At 43.8% G+C, this 22,710-nt stretch overlaps 1 protein-coding gene across 2 annotated transcripts in view; it reads right to left on the reverse strand.

The window, feature by feature from the left end:
* Positions 1–1,896: 1,896 nt before the first annotated feature.
* Positions 1,897–22,710, reverse strand: part of ACLY (ATP citrate lyase) — a 137,151-nt gene continuing 116,337 nt past the window's right edge. For both annotated transcript variants that reach the window (XM_040331686.1, XM_040331687.1), the window contains 9 exons: positions 22,479–22,606; positions 21,594–21,687; positions 18,764–18,918; positions 18,511–18,661; positions 17,946–18,089; positions 11,885–11,998; positions 5,658–5,740; positions 3,157–3,233; positions 1,897–2,315 (listed from right to left, as the gene is read on the reverse strand). In XM_040331686.1, coding sequence (XP_040187620.1) covers positions 2,221–2,315; positions 3,157–3,233; positions 5,658–5,740; positions 11,885–11,998; positions 17,946–18,089; positions 18,511–18,661; positions 18,764–18,918; positions 21,594–21,687; positions 22,479–22,606 — 1,041 coding nt within the window. In that variant the 3' untranslated portion in view covers positions 1,897–2,220. The remainder of the gene's footprint in view (positions 2,316–3,156; positions 3,234–5,657; positions 5,741–11,884; positions 11,999–17,945; positions 18,090–18,510; positions 18,662–18,763; positions 18,919–21,593; positions 21,688–22,478; positions 22,607–22,710) is intronic.

Genomic DNA, 22,710 nt, shown 5'->3' on the forward strand with positions numbered 1-22,710 from the left:
GAACAGCACAATAGGGAAAGAGAGGGGAACATGGATTAGACGTGGCAACCTTAAAAAATTTAATGCAATATGGGAGCACTGGTTAGTGAAAATAGGCCGCTCACTCTAATTAAGTATAGACTAGTAAAGAATAATTTAATTTAAGGACAAGAACAGGATTTAAAACGTGGATGCACTTTAAAAGTAAGATAGGGAGGGAGTGGGAGGGCTGGTAAGGATGGAGATTTTTAGTGTTTGTTATAGATCTTTTTGTACGCACATAAAATGCACTCTGTGTAAAATATGAATTTATATTTACTGTCATGTATATGGTTGGAAAACAAAAAAAAAGTACTGGATTAAAAAAAAAAAAAAAAAAAAAAAAAAAAGGTACAGACTCCATGCTGACCGTCGATGCCTACCTTCTACCAAAGTTGGGGAGATAGTCTGACTGTCTTCTCATAACCTCCCATTACATGTTCCCTGAAACCGGCATCAGGGTATATTGAGCCTTTCCGCATTCTCTCTAAGATCAACCCCAGTGGCTTACGCATTAGATCTTTCTTCCAACATGCATATTTCTTATGTATTCCATATTTCCTTACTAAAACCTTTGGTGTGCAAACACTTTACCACCTCGGTACCACATCCCCACCCGGATCACATTGACAACCATGGGGAGTATGAGATACAATCACCAACTCCTGTAGGTTTCTTGGGAGCATACAGTACCTTAGTCATTGGAGAGGTTACGGTCAGGAGAACCGCTCTTGGGTCTCATCCTTGGAAGTACATGCTTCTACCCTCCTCCCTGCCCCCGCTTTACATAGATATTTCCCCTCAAGCCTGGTACCCCTTCGAGGGGGGAGGGGTCATTGAGGAGGGGTACTGTCTGGGCTTCTAGCAGCTTTCTTCTCGGTGCTTAATGCTGCTCAGCTGTCAATTACCAGCCACTCATTGATTCAGTGACTCATCTGGTTACCATTACCTGCCTCATCAGTCCAGTCCCTTCTGGCTATTTAAGCTGCCTTGTTCATTCCTTTGGTGCCTGCACCTTGGTCAACATACCCTGAGTGTCTCTGCCGAGTTCTGTTAGACTTTGCCCAGCTGACGTTCCTGATCTTTGGCTTTCGACTATGCTGATCCCTGGATTTCTGATTACCTGTTTTGGTTTGCGAACCCTGGCTTATTTTTTGACTACCTTCTTGATCTGTCTATTTTTACTATTCATTAAAAGGTGTGATTTTTACTGCATTTTCTGTCTCACTCTGTTCCCGACACTGATGACCCTTGGGTCGTACTCTTCCCAAGAAACCATAACATTTTTAAACATTATTTTACCCCTTATCTACATAATGCTGATAAGGCACTATGCCCCCTATGTTGGAAGAAGCAACACCTTTAAACATATCTGTGTAATGGAAGTCCTCACTTTTGAATTCTGGAACGTTGAGTCCTTCACTAAAATATGAGCATGTTGGCTGACATCCACCCCTCGCTATGCAGAGATCATGTCCTCTGAATAGGGCCGTCTCTGATTCTTATAGTGCAATGCTGATGTGGTTGTTATTTGTATACTAGGATAGTCACCTACTTTCTTATTGTATTATTCATAGTTGGTATATACATCGGACTGGGATTGCATCAATTGACAAGACACCTTACTATCTCCTTCTCTCTACTTTCTTCCGATTTATCTTTCCTCTTCTTTCTATTACCTCCACCTACTCTCTACCTCTCTGTTCTATTACCTATCATAGGGGGTGAAAACACCAGAGATGACTGTAATAACCTGTCGCGACTAGCAACTTCCACTTTGTTATAATACTACTCTGACGGAATGTTTGTCTCCTTGCAGTTTTCTACCACATCTAAATAAATACTTAAAAAAAAAAAAAAAGACAAATAAATGAACACTGTAAGTAATGCCGTTTCCGTTTAATAAATACAGCTGTCAATACAATTTACTTTAATGTAAATATCTACACATATTAAAAAAAAGATGCATCATATTAAACCAGGAATCTGGGGTAATGAAAAATTAAAAAAAAAAAAAAAAAAAACATGGAGAAATAAACAATACAAAAAAAAAAAAAAAACTACAGACCATGACCTTAAGACATTAAAGAGCAGTGTATACTATAGCCTGGATTTGCATTGCTATAATTGCCTGCACACCAGAAAGTGTCTGAATAGTGTGCCAACCACTTATTAAGTATTCTAGGTGGAGTGTTCAAGTTTTTACATAGTCATGTGCTCAGGAAGCACATAGGAGATATCATCCCAAGGATGCCGGTATAATCCTTGCTTCAGCCTCTTTTGGTCCAAATAATGTCCTGTAAATGAAAACTCATTACTATAAAATTCAAAAAGCCACGAAAATTCATAGGTTTTAGATATACAACAGAAGTGGATTTAAAAGTCACCTCCAGCCAAAGATTTTTATTTAGTTTGCTACGGTTTATTTCCCTTAATAGGGAGAACCCCCACCCCAAAGCAGGAAGTAGAAAGAGAAAGGGTTTTAACTTTAGATATTTTTATTGGTATTGGTGTTGGTGTTTGTGCCTTATTTAACAGCAGCCTTTCTCAATACAAAAGGGACCTTTGAAAATACCTTTCCCGGCTCAGGGAACCTCTGCAAAAAATTACTCCATCTACAACTCATGCTCCTTACACGTGTGGCCATTGGTAATTGTGACAGAACCCACTGTCACTGTGTGTTTCAGAGGGGGCTGTGGGCTACCACTTTTACCTACAGGTAAGCCTATAATAAGGCTTACCTTTAGGTAAAAAGAATATCTCCAAACCTGTACAGTTTAGGAGATATTCCCCTCGCAATGAGCCGCTGACTGCAGCGGTGCATGCGCAGGGGGGGTTCCTCAGCCCGGCAGCCGTCGGACCTTGCCGCAAAGAAGTCTACCACGTGCATGCGTGGGAGTGACGACATTGCCGCTCCAGCCACTCGCAGCGCTGGAGCGGCAATACCCGGAAGACACGCCAAGGAAAGATGACATCTCCCTCTGCGTGGACCAGGTAAGTTCCCCACGTCTCGTTCCAAGGTAAGCGTTTCATAATGAGCTAGTATGCGGTGCATACTAGCTCATTATGCCTTTTGCCTTTATTTACCTATATTTTGACATATCTCAAGATGATGATGATGAGTAGCCTCTCACTTACCGATAAATCCCATGCTCCTGCCCAGTACGAATACGCCATTCAGGGCTCCAATTTCTATATATTCATCCGCTTCCTCTCTAATTAGACAAAACAAATGAGTCTGTAATAATTTGCATTGATATATAGAGCACAAGTTGAATCACTCAAAAATCTACAGTGTTTGCATTCAACAATCAGCTTAGCTCAGTTATTTTGTAAAAGCTGTGATATACCAACAACTGAGGCAACATATCTCCTGGCAGCCTGTGTAGCCATCAGGACTCCAACACCGGGATCCTGGTTTCAACTCAACAGTTTTGATTGTTGCCATTAAATTTCACAGAGCAATTTGGTCTTTTCTGTGACCAAAAGTAAATGGTCTGCAAGCTGCCCTGTGTATGACCACCAGTAAATTTGAGGGTGTGTAAATACCGATCAGTAAGTGAGCACTAAAAATGTATAATATGCATTAAAACTAGGGTTGTCCCGATACCACTTTTTTTAGGACTGAGTACAAGTACAGATACTTTTTCGCCGATACCGATACTTTTTTTTAAATGTGTCCCCAAATGCAGCCATGCCCCCCCCCCCCCATATCCAGCCATGTCCCCCCCATATCCAGCCATGTCCCCCCCCCATATGCAGCCATGGCCCCCCATATACAGCCAAGTCTCCCCCCATATCCAGCCATGTCTCCCCCCATATCCAGCCATGTCTCCCCCCATATCCAGCCATGTCCCCCCCCCCATGCAGCCATGTCCCCCCATATCCAGCCATGTCTCCCCCCCATATGCAGCCATGTCTCCCCCCATATCCATGTCCCCTTACCTGCATCCCGCCACATCCCCGCTGCCGCCGACTGGTTAATACTCGCGGGGAACATTACAGCTTTCATTTGAATAGCTGTAATGATTCGCGCTGCGTATAGACACTCCCCCTTGCTCGGGATTGGACAGTTCACCCGAGCAAGGGGGGGGTGTCTTTGCGCGGCGCGAATCATTACAGCTATTGAAATGAAAGCTGTAATGTTCCCCGCCCATATTACCCAGTCGGCGGTAGCGGGGATGCGGCGTAACGACGGCGGCGGTGAAAGTATTCTATTTTGGTATCGGGGGTATTTGCGGGAGTACAAGTACTCCCGCAAATACTCGGAATTGATAACGATACTAGTATCGGGACAACCCTAATTAAAAAAATATTAAAACAATTTAAAGCGGGGGTTCACCCTTAGAGGGCACTTTTCCCCCTTAGATTCCTGCTCGTTATTACTAGGGGAATCGGCTATTTATTTTAAAATATGTGCAGTACTTACCCGTTTACGAGACGCATCCTCTCCGTCGCTTCCGGGTATGGGCTTCGGGAATGGGCGTTCCTTCTTGATTGACAGGCTTCCGAGAGGCTTCCGACGGTCGCATCCATCGCGTCACGATTTTCCGAAAGAAGCCGAACGTCGGTGCGCAGGCGCAGTATAGAGCCGCACCGACGTTCGGCTTCTTTCGGCTACGAGTGACGCGATGGATGCGACCGTCGGAAGCCTCTCGGAAGAATGTCAATCAAGAAGGAACGCCCGCTCCCGAAGACCCATACCCGGAAGCGACGGAAGAAGATGCAGCTCGAAAACGGGTAAGTACTGCTCATATTTTAATATAAATAGCCGATTCCCCTAGACCGAACGAGCAGGAATCTAAGGGGAGATTTTTTTTTTTTTTTTAAATGGGTGAACTCCCGCTTTAAGTGATCAAAATATGGAGGTTAGGTCTTGGCTTCTGTAAAGGTCACCACCGTTTACGACCTTCCATCCACCCACGACAGCTCATCTGACACTCCAACCATCCAACAGACATCCCATTTCCCAGAATAACGAGACTTGCTCCGTTACTCGTTTCAAATGTATGAAACTTTAATGGCTAGTTTCAGTCTTATATACAGTACAACAGGTTATAGTAATCACAGGAACAAAACCACACCCCACCCATACATCACACAATGAGCTTCAATCACATTCTTTTAGATAATTACATAGAGGAGTTAATTATCCCCCAGACGTTACGTCTCCGACAATAAGTCATTCACCTGCACCTGAGAAGTCACATTCCTTCATTAACAGAATTCAAACAAAACACCATCACACAATTTCTTCTCAATCCACACTTTTAGACAGACGGTCCGTCTCCGACAGAAAGGTATTCACACCTTCAATAGGCTTTAAACAGTGTTATCACACAATGAAAGGCCTTTCAAGAGCCAGCCTCATGTCAACAGTCTTCACAGAGAGATGAGTCATAGAATAAACCAACACTTTGCAATATCTCAGATCCTGCAATATGAGCCATCAGTAATGTCCCCTATCCTGCAATTTAGGATATAATTTCTCAGTCACCCTATGGCCCTATCGGACATAAGGTGACCCTAGACATAAGAGTTATTAATGACGCTGGCACAGGAGTACCCCTCATCCTTCCAAAGTCTGTTTGTCCCGGGTCATTCCGTTACAGCTTCTACAGGTTTTCAAGATATCTTACCTAGTGAAAGAGCCACAGTTCCTTAGTAGATCAACAAATGCAACACCGATAAGACCATCAACATTGAGGATGAGATTTGGTTTCTGAAGGGAATAAAAAGCACAGAATTTGCAGATCAGCAACAGACAAACAGTAAAAATAAATGAACGGTTGCTACTATTCAGCAAACCCTGCAACTGTACTAAAATCAGAGTTTGAACCTTTAATAGAGGAGTTTTGGCCAAAGATTTTTTGGCCATTACTTGTTATTTAGAATAAAGTGCACTCTTGTCACCCAGATTCAGCTAAAAGTGGGTTAAAGAAGTATCGCCAAAGCTTTTTTTTGGCTATACGTCTATGGATCACAGGAGTGCAGTTCGCTGTCGGATGATGTCACTGAGCCAACCCTTTCCACCCTCTCCCACAGCTAAGTGTCCCAATGAGCACTGGAGGGGAGAGCAGAGAGCTGCTTGACAGTCACAGCTCTCTGCTCAGAGCAGAGGGGGAAAACTGAGCAATCAGTGGTGTTTGATTGCTCAGTTCTTACTACAGAGGGCAGGGAACAGATACAGAATCAGATCAAAGCTGCATCCACCTAGAGGAGTATATGGTTTGTTTTTTTGAAAAAGCCATACTTTTATATTTTGTTTGCTAATGTCACAAAGCTGGTCAAGGCTCCTCCATAATAATGTTGGGATCCGCCCAGATGCCTGACCAGAGGTGACCGCTAAGAGGTCCTCCACAGTCTGGCACTCCAGTGAGCGCTAGAGGGGCAGAGTAAAGAGCTGTGACTGACAGTCACCAGCTCCCTGCTCAATAAAGACAGAATTGAGCACTAAGCAATCTCTGATCACTCAGTTCTCAGTGCAGAGCAGGCAGGGGACAAGTGCTGCTTCAAGAGGAAGTAAACCCTGATGGGTGTTACAACCTTTACAGGGAAACAAAGAGAAAGTAACGGTACGGCCCGTGGGACCCAGAGGCTCTTGAAGGATGTGGGGTACTCCTGTGTCAGCTTCACCAATGACTCTTTTGTCTAGGGTCATCCTATGTCCACTAGGGGCATAGGATGACTGAAAACTGATATCATGGATTACATGAGATGGGAAAGTAATGATAATTCATGTATTGCAGGATATCTTGAAATATTACAAGTTGTTCATTCTGACCACAACAGGTCAATAGAGTCATTCAATGTGGAGACACATACTGTTAAAGGGGAGGTTCACCCTAAAAACGACTTTCCCTTATTACACTGCCCCCCACATTACAATACGATTATGCCTATTACTTTTTTTTTGATGCTGTACATACCTTCGTACAGCTATTCACCCGTGGCTTCCGGGTTTGCGAGTCCCGCGGGAGTGGGCGTTCCTAACATGGTGGTGATTGACGTTTTGACAAAAAACGAGCTCCCCCCGTCGCGCAAGCCGCGTCACGATTGGCGAAAGGAGCCGAACGGCGAGTCGGCGCTATACTGCGCATCGCCGTTCGGCTCCTTTCGCCAATCGTGACGCGGCTTGCGCGACGGGGGGAGCTTGTTTTTTGTCAAAACGTCAATCACCACCATGTTAGGAACGCCCACTCCCGCGGGACTCGCAATGATATTCCATTCCACCAACCCAAGACGGCTTCCGACACTCCACAATCCAGCAGACAGGATCCATAAGAATTCCCCAGACAAACGAGACACACAGCTCTGTTCTCTGGTTCCAAACAAATAGGTATTTTAATGGTAAAACTCAGGTTTTTATACAGTTAGCAACCACAAAGCATGCTGCAATAATCAAAGGGACAATGACACACTCCACCCACAACATCACACAATGGGTCCTAACGAGTCCCCCTCAATCCACATTTTAGACAGACTTTCTGGTGCCAGGTCTACATGAGTTAATTACTATAGCTGACAACACATTCCTTTAGTGAACATAAGTCAGACAGACGTCTGACCTTTAGAGTGTGTTAACTCACAACACATATCATCAATAGAACTTTCACACAATACAGGGTTAGTTAGCATAGCACCAAGAAATATCTTAGGAGCCAGGCTTCATTAACACAATAGAATGCAATCACAGCAAGCTTTCATCACTACAGCCAGGTAGCTGGAGGTAATTAACATCTTAAAGGGGAGGTTCACCCTAAAAATGACTTTCCCTTATTACACTGCCCCCCCACATTACAATACGATTATGCCTATTACTTTTTTTTTGATGCTGTACATACCTTTGTACAGCTATTCACCCGTGGCTTCCGGGTTGCGAGTCCCGCGGGAGTGGGCGTTCCTAACATGGTGGTGATTGACAAAAAACGAGCTCCCCCCCGTCGCGTAAGCCGCGTCACGATTGGCGAAAGGAGCCGAACGGCGATGCGCAGGCGCAGTATAGCGCCGACTCGCCGTTCGGCTCCTTTCGCCAATCGTGACGTGGCTTACGCGACGGGGGGAGCTCGTTTTTTGTCAATCACCACCATGTTAGGAACGCCCACTCCCGCGGGACTCGCAACCCGGAAGCCACGGGTGAATAGCTGTACAAAGGTATGTACAGCATCAAAAAAAAAGTAATAGGCATAATCGTATTGTAATGTGGGGGGGCAGTGTAATAAGGGAAAGTCATTTTTAGGGTGAACCTCCCCTTTAAGATGTTAATTACCTCCAGCTACCTGGCTGTAGTGATGAAAGCTTGCTGTGATTGCATTCTATTGTGTTAATGAAGCCTGGCTCCTAAGATATTTCTTGGTGCTATGCTAACTAACCCTGTATTGTGTGAAAGTTCTATTGATGATATGTGTTGTGAGTTAACACACTCTAAAGGTCAGACGTCTGTCTGACTTATGTTCACTAAAGGAATGTGTTGTCAGCTATAGTAATTAACTCATGTAGACCTGGCACCAGAAAGTCTGTCTAAAATGTGGATTGAGGGGGACTCGTTAGGACCCATTGTGTGATGTTGTGGGTGGAGTGTGTCATTGTCCCTTTGATTATTGCAGCATGCTTTGTGAGTGAGTGACTTATATAGCGCAACAAATGCAAACTTAATCGCCTCAAGGCGCTTGACATCCAGAGTCGTACCGGTCCTTCAGAAGAGGTGGGTATCGCCAAAGCTTTTTTTTGGCTATACGTCTTTGGATCACAGGAGTGCAGTTCGCTGTCGGATGATGTCACTGAGCCAACCCTTCTTAGTAGGAACAAACAATATGTCTCCTCTCCACGGACAGAACAGTGATCGGTGTGCTCACACACACAAATCCCCGTTCTAGCTCTCGCAGGCACGTGCATCGCGTCCCCACCCGTGCGCACCTCCGGCGGCTCTTAAAAGGAAAAGACGTACTCATACAGCGATTTGCGGAAAAGTGCAACTTTTCCAACGAATATCGTTGTGAGCTGGGCGGCAAGTGGTTAACGTTCATGTGCGTGTAAAGGCAGGTGTTCCAATACTTTTGGTAATCGTGTATTTATTGCCCAGTTAAACTGTACCAATAGATCCTGGGCTTTATCTTGAGCCAAAAGCTGAAGCTACAAAAACTGTGCTGCAAGTAACATGTTATTGGAAAGCACATACCGTATATACTCGAGTATAAGCCAAGTTTTTCTGCAAATGTTTTTGTGCTGAAAATGCTTATACTCAAGTCACCTTTTTGCGCCTGATCTCCCAGACTTGGGGACACGGTACCGGCCGGCCGTAGGTCCCCTGGACCCCACACATGTAGCACCACTCTTCCTCTACAAGTGTGCAAAGTTTGTTGTCCAGGGGACCTACGGCCGGGGAGCACAGATTTTCAAAGTTGGGCACCCCTTCTATAGACTCCCATGTTAAATGGTAATTTCTCCGGTGACTTTGGGGACCTGGTACCGGAAGGTCGTAGGTCCCCTAGACCCGGAATAGCACACATGTAGCGCCATTTCTCCTCTACAAGTGTGCAAAGTTTGTTGTCTGGGGGGGGGGGGACCTACAACCGGGGAGCACTTATATTTGGGTCAGCTTATACTCGAGTATATACAGTATAATCGGAATTTGTCACCCAGTTGGAAAGCAGGGGACAACGTTGCTAAAGTATCTGACAAAAGTAAGTACACCCTCATTATTTTATTATATCTTTTCATTTGACAACACTGAAGAAATACACTTATACAAGCTGTGCATGCACTACTTTACAAACAGTGTACATTTGTTGTCCCCTCAAAATATCTTAACACACAGCCATTAAGGTTTACACCGCTGGCAACATAAGTGAGTACATCCCTAAGTGAAAATGTCCAAATTGGAATCAAAGTGTCAATATTTTGTGTGTCCACAATTATTTTCCAGCACTGCCTTAACCCCCCTTGGGCATGGAGTTCACCAGAGCTTCACAGGTTGCCACTGGAGTCCTCTTCCACTCCTCCATGAGGACATCACAGAGCTGGTGGATTTGAGGATGCACCACAGATGCTCAATAGGGTTTAGGTCTGGAGACATGCTTGGCCAGTCCATCACCTTTACCCTCAGCTTCTTTAGCAAAGCAGTGGTCAGCTTGGAGGTGTGTTTGGGGTCGTTATATTGGAATACTGCCCTACGGCCCAGTCTCCGAAGGGAGGGGATAATGCTCTGCTTCAGTATGTCACAGTACATGTTGACATTCATGGTTCCCTCAATGATCTGTAGCCCCTGGTGCCAGCAGCACTCATGCAGCCTCAGACCATGAAAATCCCACCACCATGCTTGACTATAGGCAAGACACACTTGTCTTTGTACTCCTCTCCTGCTTGCTTCCACACACGCTTGTCACCATCTGAACCAAATAAGTTTATCTTGGTCTCATCAGATCACAGGACATGGTTCCAGTAATCCAAGTCCTTAGTCTGCTTGTCTTCAGCAAACGGTTTGCAGGCTTTCTTGTGCATCATCTTTAGAAGAGACTTCCTTCTGGGACGACAGCCATGCAGATCAATTTGATGCAGTGTGTGGGGTATGGTCTGAACACTGAAAGGCTGATCCCCCACCCCTTCAACCTCTGCAGCAATGCCGACAGCACTCATACATCTATTTACCAAAGACAACCTCTGGCTAGGACGCTGAGCATGTGCACTCAACTTATTTGGTCGACCATGGCGAGGCCTGTTCTGAGTGGAACCTGTCCTGTTAAACTGCTGTATGGTCTTGACCACTGTGCTGCAGCTCAGTTTCAGGATCTTGGCAATCTTTTTATAGATTAGGCCATCTTTATGTAGAGCAACAATTATTTTTTTCTGATCCATTTCCCCCCCCCCCCCCAAGAGTTCTTTGAGGTGAGGTGCCATGTTGAACTTCCAGTGACCAGTATGGGAGAGTGAGAGCGATAACACCAAATTTAAACACATCTGCTCCCTATTTACACCCGAGACCTTGTAACACGAACATATAAAATCGCACCGGGGACCGAAAAATGGCTAATTGGGCTCAATTTAGACATTTTCACTTAGAGGTGTACTCACTTTTGTTGCCAGCGGTTTAGACATTAATGGCTGTGTGTTGAGTTATTTTGAGGGGACAGAAAATGTACACTGTTATACAAGCTGTACACTCACTACATTACATTTTAGCAAAGTGTAATTTATTCAGTGTTTTCACATGAAAATATATAAAAAACAATTTACAAAAATGTGAGGGGTGTACCAACTTGTGAGATACTGAATCTATATAACATTTCTCAGGTGTAGTAGACAGCACATGGTATCCTTCCTAGTGCAAGCAATCAAGCTTTCCCAAAGGCTATAAAGAAAAAGTCCAGGGATTGCTGCACTCAAAATGTATTGAGTTATTGTTAATCAAATTGTTACTAATAAGGAATATTGAGACAAACACTTGGATGAAATGGAATCCCATGGAAGTTATAAAGGAAGACATGAAAAACATGGCTATTAAAAAGAAAGCCAATAGTATTATTAAAAGATTACCATGTGTGTCCCAATTCCATCCACACTCGTTCAGAATTCATAAGATCATTAAAAAAAAAAAAAAATGGCATATACTGAAAGTAAGTTTTCCTCAGATCCCCGAATTTCATAATTTTCATTATATTGTAAAGGTAGGACCATACATAGTAGATTGGTTAGATCTGACCAATCCCGACAAAAAAAGGTAAATGTAACCTTTCTGGGACCACATAGTCATGGATCATATCCATGTTTAAATTGTATCCAATGTAATGCCACTAATGTAGATGAGCACTCACAGCAAGGACATCTGTTACTGAAGGCAACAGCTTGGTGTTGGCCAAGAATAGCTTACCTTTGAAGTGGTGATTTTTTCCACTTCCAGGGCATAGTCTAGCAGAGGAGTAGCTGGGAAGTGCTGCTTTACATAGTCTTTCAAGATCTGGACTCTCATGTCTGGGTTGTTGATCTGAAAGATATTAAAAAACACACACACACACAATATCTCCGATTAGATTAAGGCAATTTGGAAATAAGACGAATAAATATGCAGAAAGACCTTATAAGAGATAACACCACAATCCATTAATATTTCAGGAAGCCATACACATAATACTTGGCACAGAAAGGCCATTTAGTTCTGTGTATAATGTTCTGTTGACCTTCCAGGATGTGACAGAAGATGTGGTGCACATATGGATACTTCCAACCTAAAAGTTTCAGGGCCCACTCACATTTAACAGGCATTACCATGTAAATCGCAGTACAGTGCCACGCTTTTAAATTGTGCCCCAACATAGGCCCCTTTCACACATACAGACCGTTCATTTCAGGTTCAGTCACATTGATTATCAGTTTTCTCATTTGTTTTTCAACAGTTTAGAATCCGTTTTTCATAAAAAAAAAATTATATCCACTACCAATGCAAAAAGAGATGAAAAACTGACCATTTGTCAGCAGTTAACATCCGTTTTTCATCCAATCCGTCTTTTTGTCAGATGTAAAATAGGGCTTTTATCAGGTAAAAAAAAAAAAAAACTGATGTTGAAGGAAGCAGATGAAAACGGATGCAAATGGCTGATCATCCGTTGTCACCTGCTTTTCCATAGGAATGCATTGATGTCCGTTTTTCAGCCGTCAACGGATGGATGAAAAACGCACGAATGGTCCGTATGTGTGAAAGGGGCATTTTTTTTCTCTGTAACCTCAGTTACACTGAAGAAGAATGAACAGAGACAGAGGCAACACAGTTTAGGATGCTTCATAAATGGACAGTCTGATCACGGACTATTCATTAAAAAAAGGAAGGGGCCAGTAAATGGTACATTTACCATCCTCTTCCTCTGTTCTCCACCCCGACAGATCCCCCCGCAGCAAACGTCAGGAGAGGAGGGAAGCTGGCAGTGCTGCAGGGAGGATGAGGGGGGCTAAGGAGCACACAGGGAACAGTCAGAGATGATCGGTGCCACGATGGTGGCAGTTACAAGCACCGATCTCCCGGTATGGATTGCCATTAAGCAGCTGAAACACGCGGAAGGGAGAGGAGGAGAAGAAGCAAGCCACTTAATTGAAAGCCATACAGGAAGATCAGTGCTTGCAACTACCCTCCCCACCGATCATCCCGACTGTCAAATTTTACCTGCTGCAGGAGGTACAAACTAGGGACGGATCATCCATGGGTGTAGTGCGAATCAAAGCACCATAGCCATAGACGTCCTCCCCTTTGCCCCTGCAGGGCGCTCGCTGTGATCACCGAGTCACCGAGACTCGGGTGATCACATATCTGAGTAAGGGGCCAGTCTTGGCCCCTTATCACGTGATCAGCTGTCAGCCAATGACATCTGATCACGTGATGAAAACAAAGTTCGATAGTCATTTTTTTTCTCCTTGCGCTGACAGCATGAGGAAATAAAAAAGCAGATCACCGGCTCCTGTGTACGGGACATCGGTCCCCAGTGGAAGAGGCACATCAGCCTCATTAGTGCACACCAGTGCCACCTGCCAGTGCCAATCAGTGCCCATCACTGGTGCCAGTCAGTGCCTCATCAGTGTCACCTAGCAGTGCTGCCTTTCAGTCTCACCCATCAGTGCCCATCACTGCCACCCATCAATGCCAATTCTCAGTGCCCACCAGTGCCACCTATCAGGGCCCACCAGTGCCGCCCTATCAGTTCCCATCAGTGCAGCCCACCGGGGCCCATCAGTGCAGTCTCATCAGCGTACATCAATGAAGGAGAAAAATTACCCGTTTGCAAAATGTTATAAAAAAAATATATAACGGTTTTGTATGATTTTTTTTTATTCAGTCTTTATTTTATTACATAAAAAAAAAAAAAAATGCAGGAGGTGATCAAATACCACCAAAAGAAAGCTCCATTTGTGGGGGGAAAAAAATATACAAAAATGTATTTGGGTACAGTGTTGTATGATCGCGCAATTGTCATTCAAAGAGTGAGAGCTCTGAAAAAAGGTCTGGGCAAGAGGGGGGTTTAAGTGGGTTGAAACAATGGAAAGGGAACCAGGGGGTAACCAAACACTATTTGGAACACTTTGTCTCGCTGTTCCATTAACGTCTGCATAGATAAAGCAAATTCCAAAATTGCTTATGTGAGATTTATTGTCAGTGCCTTAGTGCACACTTTAGGCTATCAACCCCCTTTTCTTATTGCTAGGGCTGTCCTAAATTAGGATATTTTCAGGCTTTTGTGTGAAAGTTAATCCATACAGTTTGAGGAAGAGTCATCCCTAAAGAGCTTATAGAAGCCCTCTAAAATATGTAACCATACAAAAAGACAGATCTGACTATATTCATGACTGCCAAACAAGTGCAAGTTAAAGTCTGGTGGTCAGTGACACTCATGCCGCGTACACACCATCATTTTTCGGCATGAAAAAAAAAACGTTTTTAAAAAATGTAATTTAAAATGATCGCGTGTGTGCTTCACATAATTTTTCGGGTTCTGAAAAACCACACATTTATTTTTTTTTGAACATGCTGCATTTTTTAACAACGTTTTAAACAATGTCGTTTTTCGGGTTGTAAAAAATGATCGTGTGTGGGCTAAAACGACATTAAAAACCCGCGCATGCTCAGAAGCAAGTTAGGAGACGGGAGCGCTCGTTCTGGTAAAACTACCATTCGTAATGGAGCAAGCACATTCATCACGCTGTAACAGACAGAAAAGCGCGAATCGTCTTTTACCAACAGACTGGATGAACTGGATGGAAATGTGACTTTTTTCAACCTATGTAACAGGAATTCAGATAAAGCAGCCCAAAGGGTGGCGTCATCCGCATGGAACTTCCCCTTTATAGTGTCGTCGTACGTGTTGTACGTCACCACGCTTTGCTAGAGCATTTTTTTTAAACGACCATGTGTGGGCAATGTCGTTTTAATGATGAAGTTGGAAAAACGTCGTTTTTTTCAATGCCGAAAAATGATCGTGTGTACGCGGCATCAGTGTCCATTCATTTTTTAGCGACTAAAAAATCATGCGATTTCCTGCTGTAACTTTGAATGAGTGCAACTTTGCTATGGACTTTGGCTTTGACTGATGTGATCATTTTGTTTGTGCTCTACAAAGTCGCTAGAACGAAAAAATATACAGTGGAACCTTAAATTACGAGCATAATCCATTCCAGGAGAATGCTCGTAAACCAAAGTACTCGCATATCAAAGAGAGTTTCCCCATTGTAGTCAATAGAAACGAAAATAATTTTTTCCGCATTGACTTCAATGGCATGCAATACCGCATGCGGCCAGAGGTGGGGGGAGGGGGCCCGGAGAGCCTCGGAAACAACAGGAAAGATCCAAGGACAGTTCGGCAAACCTCGGAAAGACTCTGTTTACAAGCCTTTCTGAGCTCAGCCGAACTGTCCTCTGGCCGTTTCTGAACGGCGCGGTTTGGCTCTGGCGCCTCCCACCTCAGGCCAAATGGGGTACTGCACACCGCTTTGGCCTGAATCCTGCTCGTTTAAGGAAATATAGTGCTTGCATTGCGAAACGCTTGTTAACCGTGTTACTCGCAATCCGAGGTTCCATTGTATTTAGTTTATTTTGGCTTGTTCATCAGAATGATTCAAATTGGTAGAAAATTGATCGACCGATCTTAATTCCGTGAAGAAATAGCTGGTCATTAAAGAGCAGACCGGCTGCTGCGTCCTTATCAACTGATGACGCATCAGCCGTCAACAGGTTTTCCCACTGACAGCTGAAAGTAAAAAGAATGCCGGTGTTGTGGCGAGAAATGCCCCAGTCGAATAATGCATGTCCGATACTGTGCAGGCGCAGCGCTTGCGCAGTACGGAGCCGCCAAAAGTGTACGAACATCTTAATTTAGGATCAGCTGTACACGGCACCTGCGCACAAAAGACGACATTATGCCACACGCTCCTGATGCTCCTGCAACAAGCGGATGCATTAATGATGGGAGCGTGTGAGAAGCGGATGGCAATAGAAGGGAGCGTATTTTGTAATGATGGGCAGTGCTTTTAAGAGGGGGGCGGAATTAGTCACAAAACTCAAACATATCTCCTAAACAGATCCATCTCTGCTATTCTTCCTACACATGTTACTCTTAACTTGTGTAGGAAGAATAGCTGAATATATTTGTTTAGGAGATGTGTTTGAGTGTTGTGACAAATTCTGCCCCCCTCTTAACAGCACTGCCCATCATTACAAAATACGCTCCCCTTCTGTTGCCATCCGCCCCTCACGCACCCATCATGAATACATCCGCCCCTTGCAGACTTGCACGAGTATTGGGAACGTATTCCAATGTTCGGCAGCTCCGTACTACGCAAGCGATGCGGGCATTATTCGACAAGGGGCATTTCTCGTCAGAACACCGGCAATGACAACGAAAGAAAAAAAAAAACAAGATGCTCCATCTATACCAGGCCCTTCATGTCTGGTATGGATTTAAAAGAGGTTTCTTTTTTCGGGGTCGGCTGTGGTGGCATAATGGACTTCAAATTTACACCGGAGAGGCAATTTTTTTGTTTTTAAATAAAGGAATTGTCAAAAACTGCCTACTGTAATTTTTTACACTACAAGTCGCATGTATATCATGCAGGTGTGACTTTTGAGGGTTTACATTTAAGTCTATGGCCCTTACGTTGCATGCAAGAACTACTTTAGTCGCTGGGACTTTAAAGGAACACCAAATTCACAATTTTTTTTTTTTTTTTTTTTTAATAATAACAAACATGTTATACTTACCTCCATTGTGCAGATCGTTTTGCACAGAGTAGCCCAGATCCGTGTCTTCTGGGGTCCCTCGGCGGCTGTCTCGGCTCCTCCTCGCAAAAGCTTTCCACGTTCATGCGAGCTCCCTCGCATGGTGGAAAGCTTTTGCGAGCGCGCTCCCGTGATACAGCAGCGGCCATAGCTGCCAACTGTATCACTCGGGCCCGCCCCCCGGCGCGCCGCGTCATCTGCTGTGATTAACAGCAGCGCCAGCCGATGGCTGCGCTGCTATCAATCCGCCCAGCCTAGCCAATCAACGGCCAGGCTGGGAACCGAGCAACATGACAAGCACGCGCCCGGGATTTTCGAACGGTGCGGTAAGTAAAACGGGGGGGGGGGGGGGCGGTGCTGTCAAATGTTTTTTTACCTTAATGCATAGGATGCATTAAGGTAAAAAAAAACTTTTACCTTTACAACCCCTTTAAGTCGCATACTCATTGGGAAACATGGGAAGTCGCATTACAAGTCACACAAGTGACAGGGCACTTTCCCCTCTTCCTGCCCAGGCCAATTTTCAGCTTTCAGCGCTGTCATACTATGTAAACAATTGCACTGTCATGCAACCCTGTGTCCAAACTACATTTTTATAATTTTCTTCCCACAAATAGAGCTTTCTTTTGGTGGTATCTGATCACCACTGGGGTTTTATTTTTTTGCTAAACAAACTAAAAAAGCGCACACCTCCTCTGACAGGAGTGCCGCTGATCGGCTCTCCCTGTCAGTGCGAACCGAGGAAAGCCGATTACCGGCACTTCCTGGTTACCACTGTGATAGGACACAGCTGATCACATGGTAAAGAGCCTACATAATAGGCTCGTTACCACGATCCGAGATGCGGTGTGTCACAGTGACTCACCACTGATCGCTGCTCTGCACACCCTCGGGGGCCATCACGAGAGGCTTATCCTGATGACTGTCATATGACACCCAGTCAGGATAACGGAGCCACATTGCGGATGTCAATCTGCAATAGGGTGGGCGGGTAGTGGTTAAACAGGAGTCAAACATAAAATGTCTGTGTACCCAACTAATGAAAAAACTGGTGGTGTCAGGGAAGTTTAAGCCGAGAACTTTCAATTCTGGTTGCAATAGGTTACTCTGCAGCCTGTTCTTTACGTTATGAAATAAAGCAGATTGGCTAAAGAGAAGCACAACACAGGACACTTACAGATTTGACTCGGTGACCAATGCCCATGATCAGTTTTCCTTCCTTCTTCATCTTGTTTACAAACTCCATAGGGATAAGGCCACTGTCAAATGCTTTACTGAACATTCTGGCAGCAGCATCAAGGGCACCTCCAAAACGATCTCCCTATAAAATAAAGTAGGGCAGTGGTCACAAAACATAGGATCTTGGGATACATTCTTTTTAATAACATGTTGGAGTTAGGCTAGCCATACATGTGGATTGATTTAGCCAGGTGGGCTGAACAGAAGAAATCAATTGATTGCCCCATCCATGCTAAACAGTATGGAGGAAATGCCACTGCTGGCTTATTATATTCAGACAGCTGCAGCAATCATGGCTGCCTGAATACCTGATTAGTGACTGTATCCGATAGGATGCACTGTTCTGCCGATAATTTTTCTCCTGTCTTTGTTGATTTTTAAAAAGACTTTTGTTGAGCCAAGTGGTGCCAACAGGGCATCAGCTCGGATTTTGACAAATTTAGCAGGGCTTGGCCAAATTTCAAGCTGTGTATGGCTAGCTTCACGGTTTGCAATAGACTTACAATGGTGAGGAGGCCAGAGGTAAGACTGGAGATGAGGTCTTTACCAGCTCTGGCACATACAATGGTGTTATGGGCTCCAGAAACAGCTGGTCCATGATCTGCGGTTACCATCAGGCACATTTCAATGAAGTGGGAAGCATATTTAGGGACCCTAATGGAAACAAAGATTTAATAAAATTGAAAATTAAATTCCAAGACCTCTGCCAGAAAGTGTAGTCTAATAAAGATCCCTGAATGATAATAGGGGTCTCACCGCCTCTGGAACCAGAGCAGGCCCAACACACCACCGATTCCAATATCTTCCTTGAACACATCTGTGATGGGCATGCCAGCATAGATGAGCTCCTGACCTCTCTCGTCACATATACTGGTCATGAAAGAGGCAGGCTTCCTGATTAATCCCAACTCCTGAAATGAGACACAAACCACAACGATTGTGACAGCTGGATTTACATAAAAATGCAGGCCTTGCAATTACAAAATGACATTTTTAAGCAATCCTTATTAGCTTTTAGGCTGTTCTAATAAAAAAAACAAGCAGCAGAGTGCAGAAAGCATGTGATCATACTTAGTCACATCATACAGTGGGGATCGAAAGTTTAGGCACCCCAGGTAAAAATTTGTATTAATGTGCATAACGAAGCCAAAGAAAGATGGAAAAATCTCCAAAAGGCATCAAATTACAGATAAGACATTCTTATAATATGTCAAAAAAGTTAGATTTTATTTCCATCATTTACACTCTCAAAATTACAGAAAACAAAAAAATGGTGTCTGCAAAAGTTTGGGTACCCTGCAGAGTTAATATCTTGTACTGCCCCCTTTGGCAAGTATCACAGCTTGTAAACGCTTTTTGTAGCCAGCCAAGAGTCTTTCAATTATTGTTTAAGGTATCTTTGCCCATTCTTCCTTACAAAAGTCTTCCAGTTCTTTGAGATTTCTGGGCTGTCTGTCACGCACTGCTCTTTTAAGGTCTATCCATAGATTTTCAATTATGTTGAGGTCAGGAGATTGTGAAGGCCATGGCAAAACCTTCAGTTTACGCCTCTTGATGTAATCCCCCGTGGATTTTGAGGTGTGTTTAGGATCATTATCCATTTGTAGAAGCTATCCTCTCTTTAACTTCAGCTTTTTCGCAGATGGCATCAAGTTACCATCCAACATTTGCTGAAATTTTATTGAATCCATTTTTCTTTCTACTCGTGAAATGTTCCCTGTGCCACTGGCTGCAATACAACCCCAAAGCATGATTGATCCATCCCCATGCTTAACAGTTGGACAGAGGTTCTTTTCATTAAATTCTGTGCCCTTTCTTCTCCAAGAACGTACCTTTGCTCATTCCGGCCAAAAAGTTCTATTTTAACCTCATCGGTCCACAGAACTTGTTTCCAAAATGCATCAGGCTTGTCTATATGTTCATTTGCAAAGTTCAAATGCTGATTTTTGTGGTAAGGACGTAGAAGAGGTTTTCTTCTGATGACTCTTCCATGAAGACCATATTTGTACAAGTATCTCTTTATAGTGAAATAGTGTACCACAACTCCAGTGTCTGCCAGATCTTTCTGGAGGGATCGTGCAGTCTAACGTGGGTTTTGAATTGCTTTTCTCACAATCCTGCAAGCTGTTCTGTCGGATATTTTTCTTGGTCTTCCAGATCTTGATTTAACTTCCACTGTTCCTGATGACTGCCATTTCTTAATTACATTCCAAACAGAGGATATTGACATCTGAAAACGCTTTGCTATCTTCTTATAGCCTTCTCCAGCTTTGTGAGCGTCAACTATTTTCAGTTTCAGTTTTCTAGACAACTGCTTAGAAGAACCCATGGTGCTGATTGTTGGGGCAAGGTCAGATGAGTCTGGGCATTTAAAACCTTTGAGAATGACATCACCTGCTCTTCCCAGACGATGATTGAGAACAATCCATGACACTGGCAGGTCTCAGCGTTGCAAAGGGGGCAGTGCATGCTATAAAATTCTGCAGGGTGCCCAAACTTTTGCAGACGCCATTTTTTTGTTTTCTGAAATTTTGAAAGTGTAAATGATGGAAATAAATCTCTTTTTTTGACGACATATTATAAGAATGTCTAATCTGTAATTTGATGCCTTTTGGAGATTTTTCCATCTTTCCTTGGCTTCGTTATGCACATCAATACAAATTTTTACCTGGGGTAATGCCTCGTACATACGACCGGTTTTCCCGTCGGGAAAACTGCCATGAGCGCTTTTGGCCAAGAAAACTGTCCATGTGTATGCTCCATCGCAGTTTTCCCAGACGAGAAAACTGCCGGAAAATAAAGAAAAGAGAACCGGCTTTCTTTGTTTCCCGGCGGATTTTTTCCCGTTGGGAAAACCGCTCATGTGTATGCTTTTCCGAGGGGAAAAAAAAAATGCATGCTCAGAATCAAGTATGAGAAGGGAGCGCTCGTTCTGGTAAAACTAGCGCTCATAATGGATATATCACATTCATCATGCTGTAACGGACTGAAAAGCACGAAGACTGAAAAACGCGAATCGTCTCTCACCAAACTTTTACTAACATGAGGATCAGCAAAAGCAGCCCAAAGGGTGGCGCCGTTTGAATGGAACTTCCCCTTTATAGACCGGTCGTACGTCACCGCGCTTTGGACGGGCGGTATTTGGCCTGAACGTGTGTATGAAAGGCAGGCTTGAGAGGAATCCCGGTCGTTTTATTTTTTTCTGCCGAGAAAAATGGTCGTGTGTACGAGGCATCAGAGGACTTTTTTAGTGCAGAAATTAACCAAATTAGCTGCCACAAGGCAACTTGGGAAAGCCATTCACCTTTAAGGAATGTAGACAAATTAAGGCCAACGGAATGATTAGTTAACTGATGAGAATTGATTCTTAGCCTTATCATAGCGACAACAGTTTCCCCTAGCAGGTACATGAAACAATCATAGGAATCTTGCTAAGAAATGAGGATTGTACTTAGAAGTAGGGATAAGCTGAGGAATTGGACTCATGTCCGAACATACCTGAGCTCATCCCTACTTGACAACAGAGGACACTGTATATGATCCAGATGGGGCAAGCAGATAAGATGGCTGTACAATGAATACTTGCCCTCGCCCACGAGTAATCCATAGGTACAGTAGGAGGTGGTACTTCTTCTGCTGGCACAATTTCACCCTTAGCAACCAGATCTTCATATACAGACCTTTAAAAAAAAACAGGAAAAAAGTAGAGTTATCTAACTGCTCATTAAAGCGGAGTTCCACCCAACTATACAACTGGGTCTTAAACTAAAAACTCATAACCCACACAATAGCGCCCCCCCCCCCCCCCCCGGCTCCACTGCCGGTTTCCCTTAGTTGCAATGGTGGTGTCTGCACCCCGAAGCCAAAGGATGGATCGGCTTTGGGGGGGGCAGACAACCTGGGCTCCCAGGACAGGTAAGCATCCCTAAGGGCAGCAGCTACAGTAGCATTTATTATTTTTTCCCTTCAGGAGTTCTTCACATTTTAGCCCTACAATTGTACAGGCAAACAGCTGCAGGGCTTGTTTGCAGAAACCTGACATTGCACCTCTAATCCACTGATCGCAGGTGCAGTGCTTTACAGGCTCCTGAAGGAAAAAAAAAATGTAAATGTATTTCCTGCAAAAAATATGTGCATTTATTTTTCCATTTTTTATTATTTGCATCTTTTGTTAGTGTTTTTTTATATGCAAGACGACTCTGAAAAGTGAATCACACACTTGGAGTGGTTTTCAGATTTCACTTTTTAAATTTCATCTTTTAATTTTTGCACTTTGGGTTTTCTGTTAAACTATGTAATTCTCCACATGGAATATGTAATATGTTCCAAAAGGTGAACTTGGCCTTTAAACAAGAACACTTTGTAGTGCATTGTATATATGGGTAATAGAGGTACATCCTCATTAGAGGCATCCCTAAAATGCTACGTAAAATATACATACATCTCATTACCATGATAAAATCACACTCACTGAATAACATCACCAAGTTCATCAAAGCTACGTGGCACATATACTCCAGATTCCTTCAAGGACTTATTCTTGGCAACCGCTGTCTCTGAGGCTTGGTTGGCACAAGCTCCTGCATGCCCAAACTGCACCTGTAATAATAATTTAAAAAAATGGATGAAGAATGAGACCCAGTTTAAGAAAATCAAACCTATGGCATGGTTTGCAAAATAAAGACTAATTCACTTAGCAAACC

Source organism: Rana temporaria, chromosome 12 (assembly GCF_905171775.1).
Source record: "Rana temporaria chromosome 12, aRanTem1.1, whole genome shotgun sequence".
Classification (NCBI taxonomy): domain Eukaryota; kingdom Metazoa; phylum Chordata; class Amphibia; order Anura; family Ranidae; genus Rana; species Rana temporaria.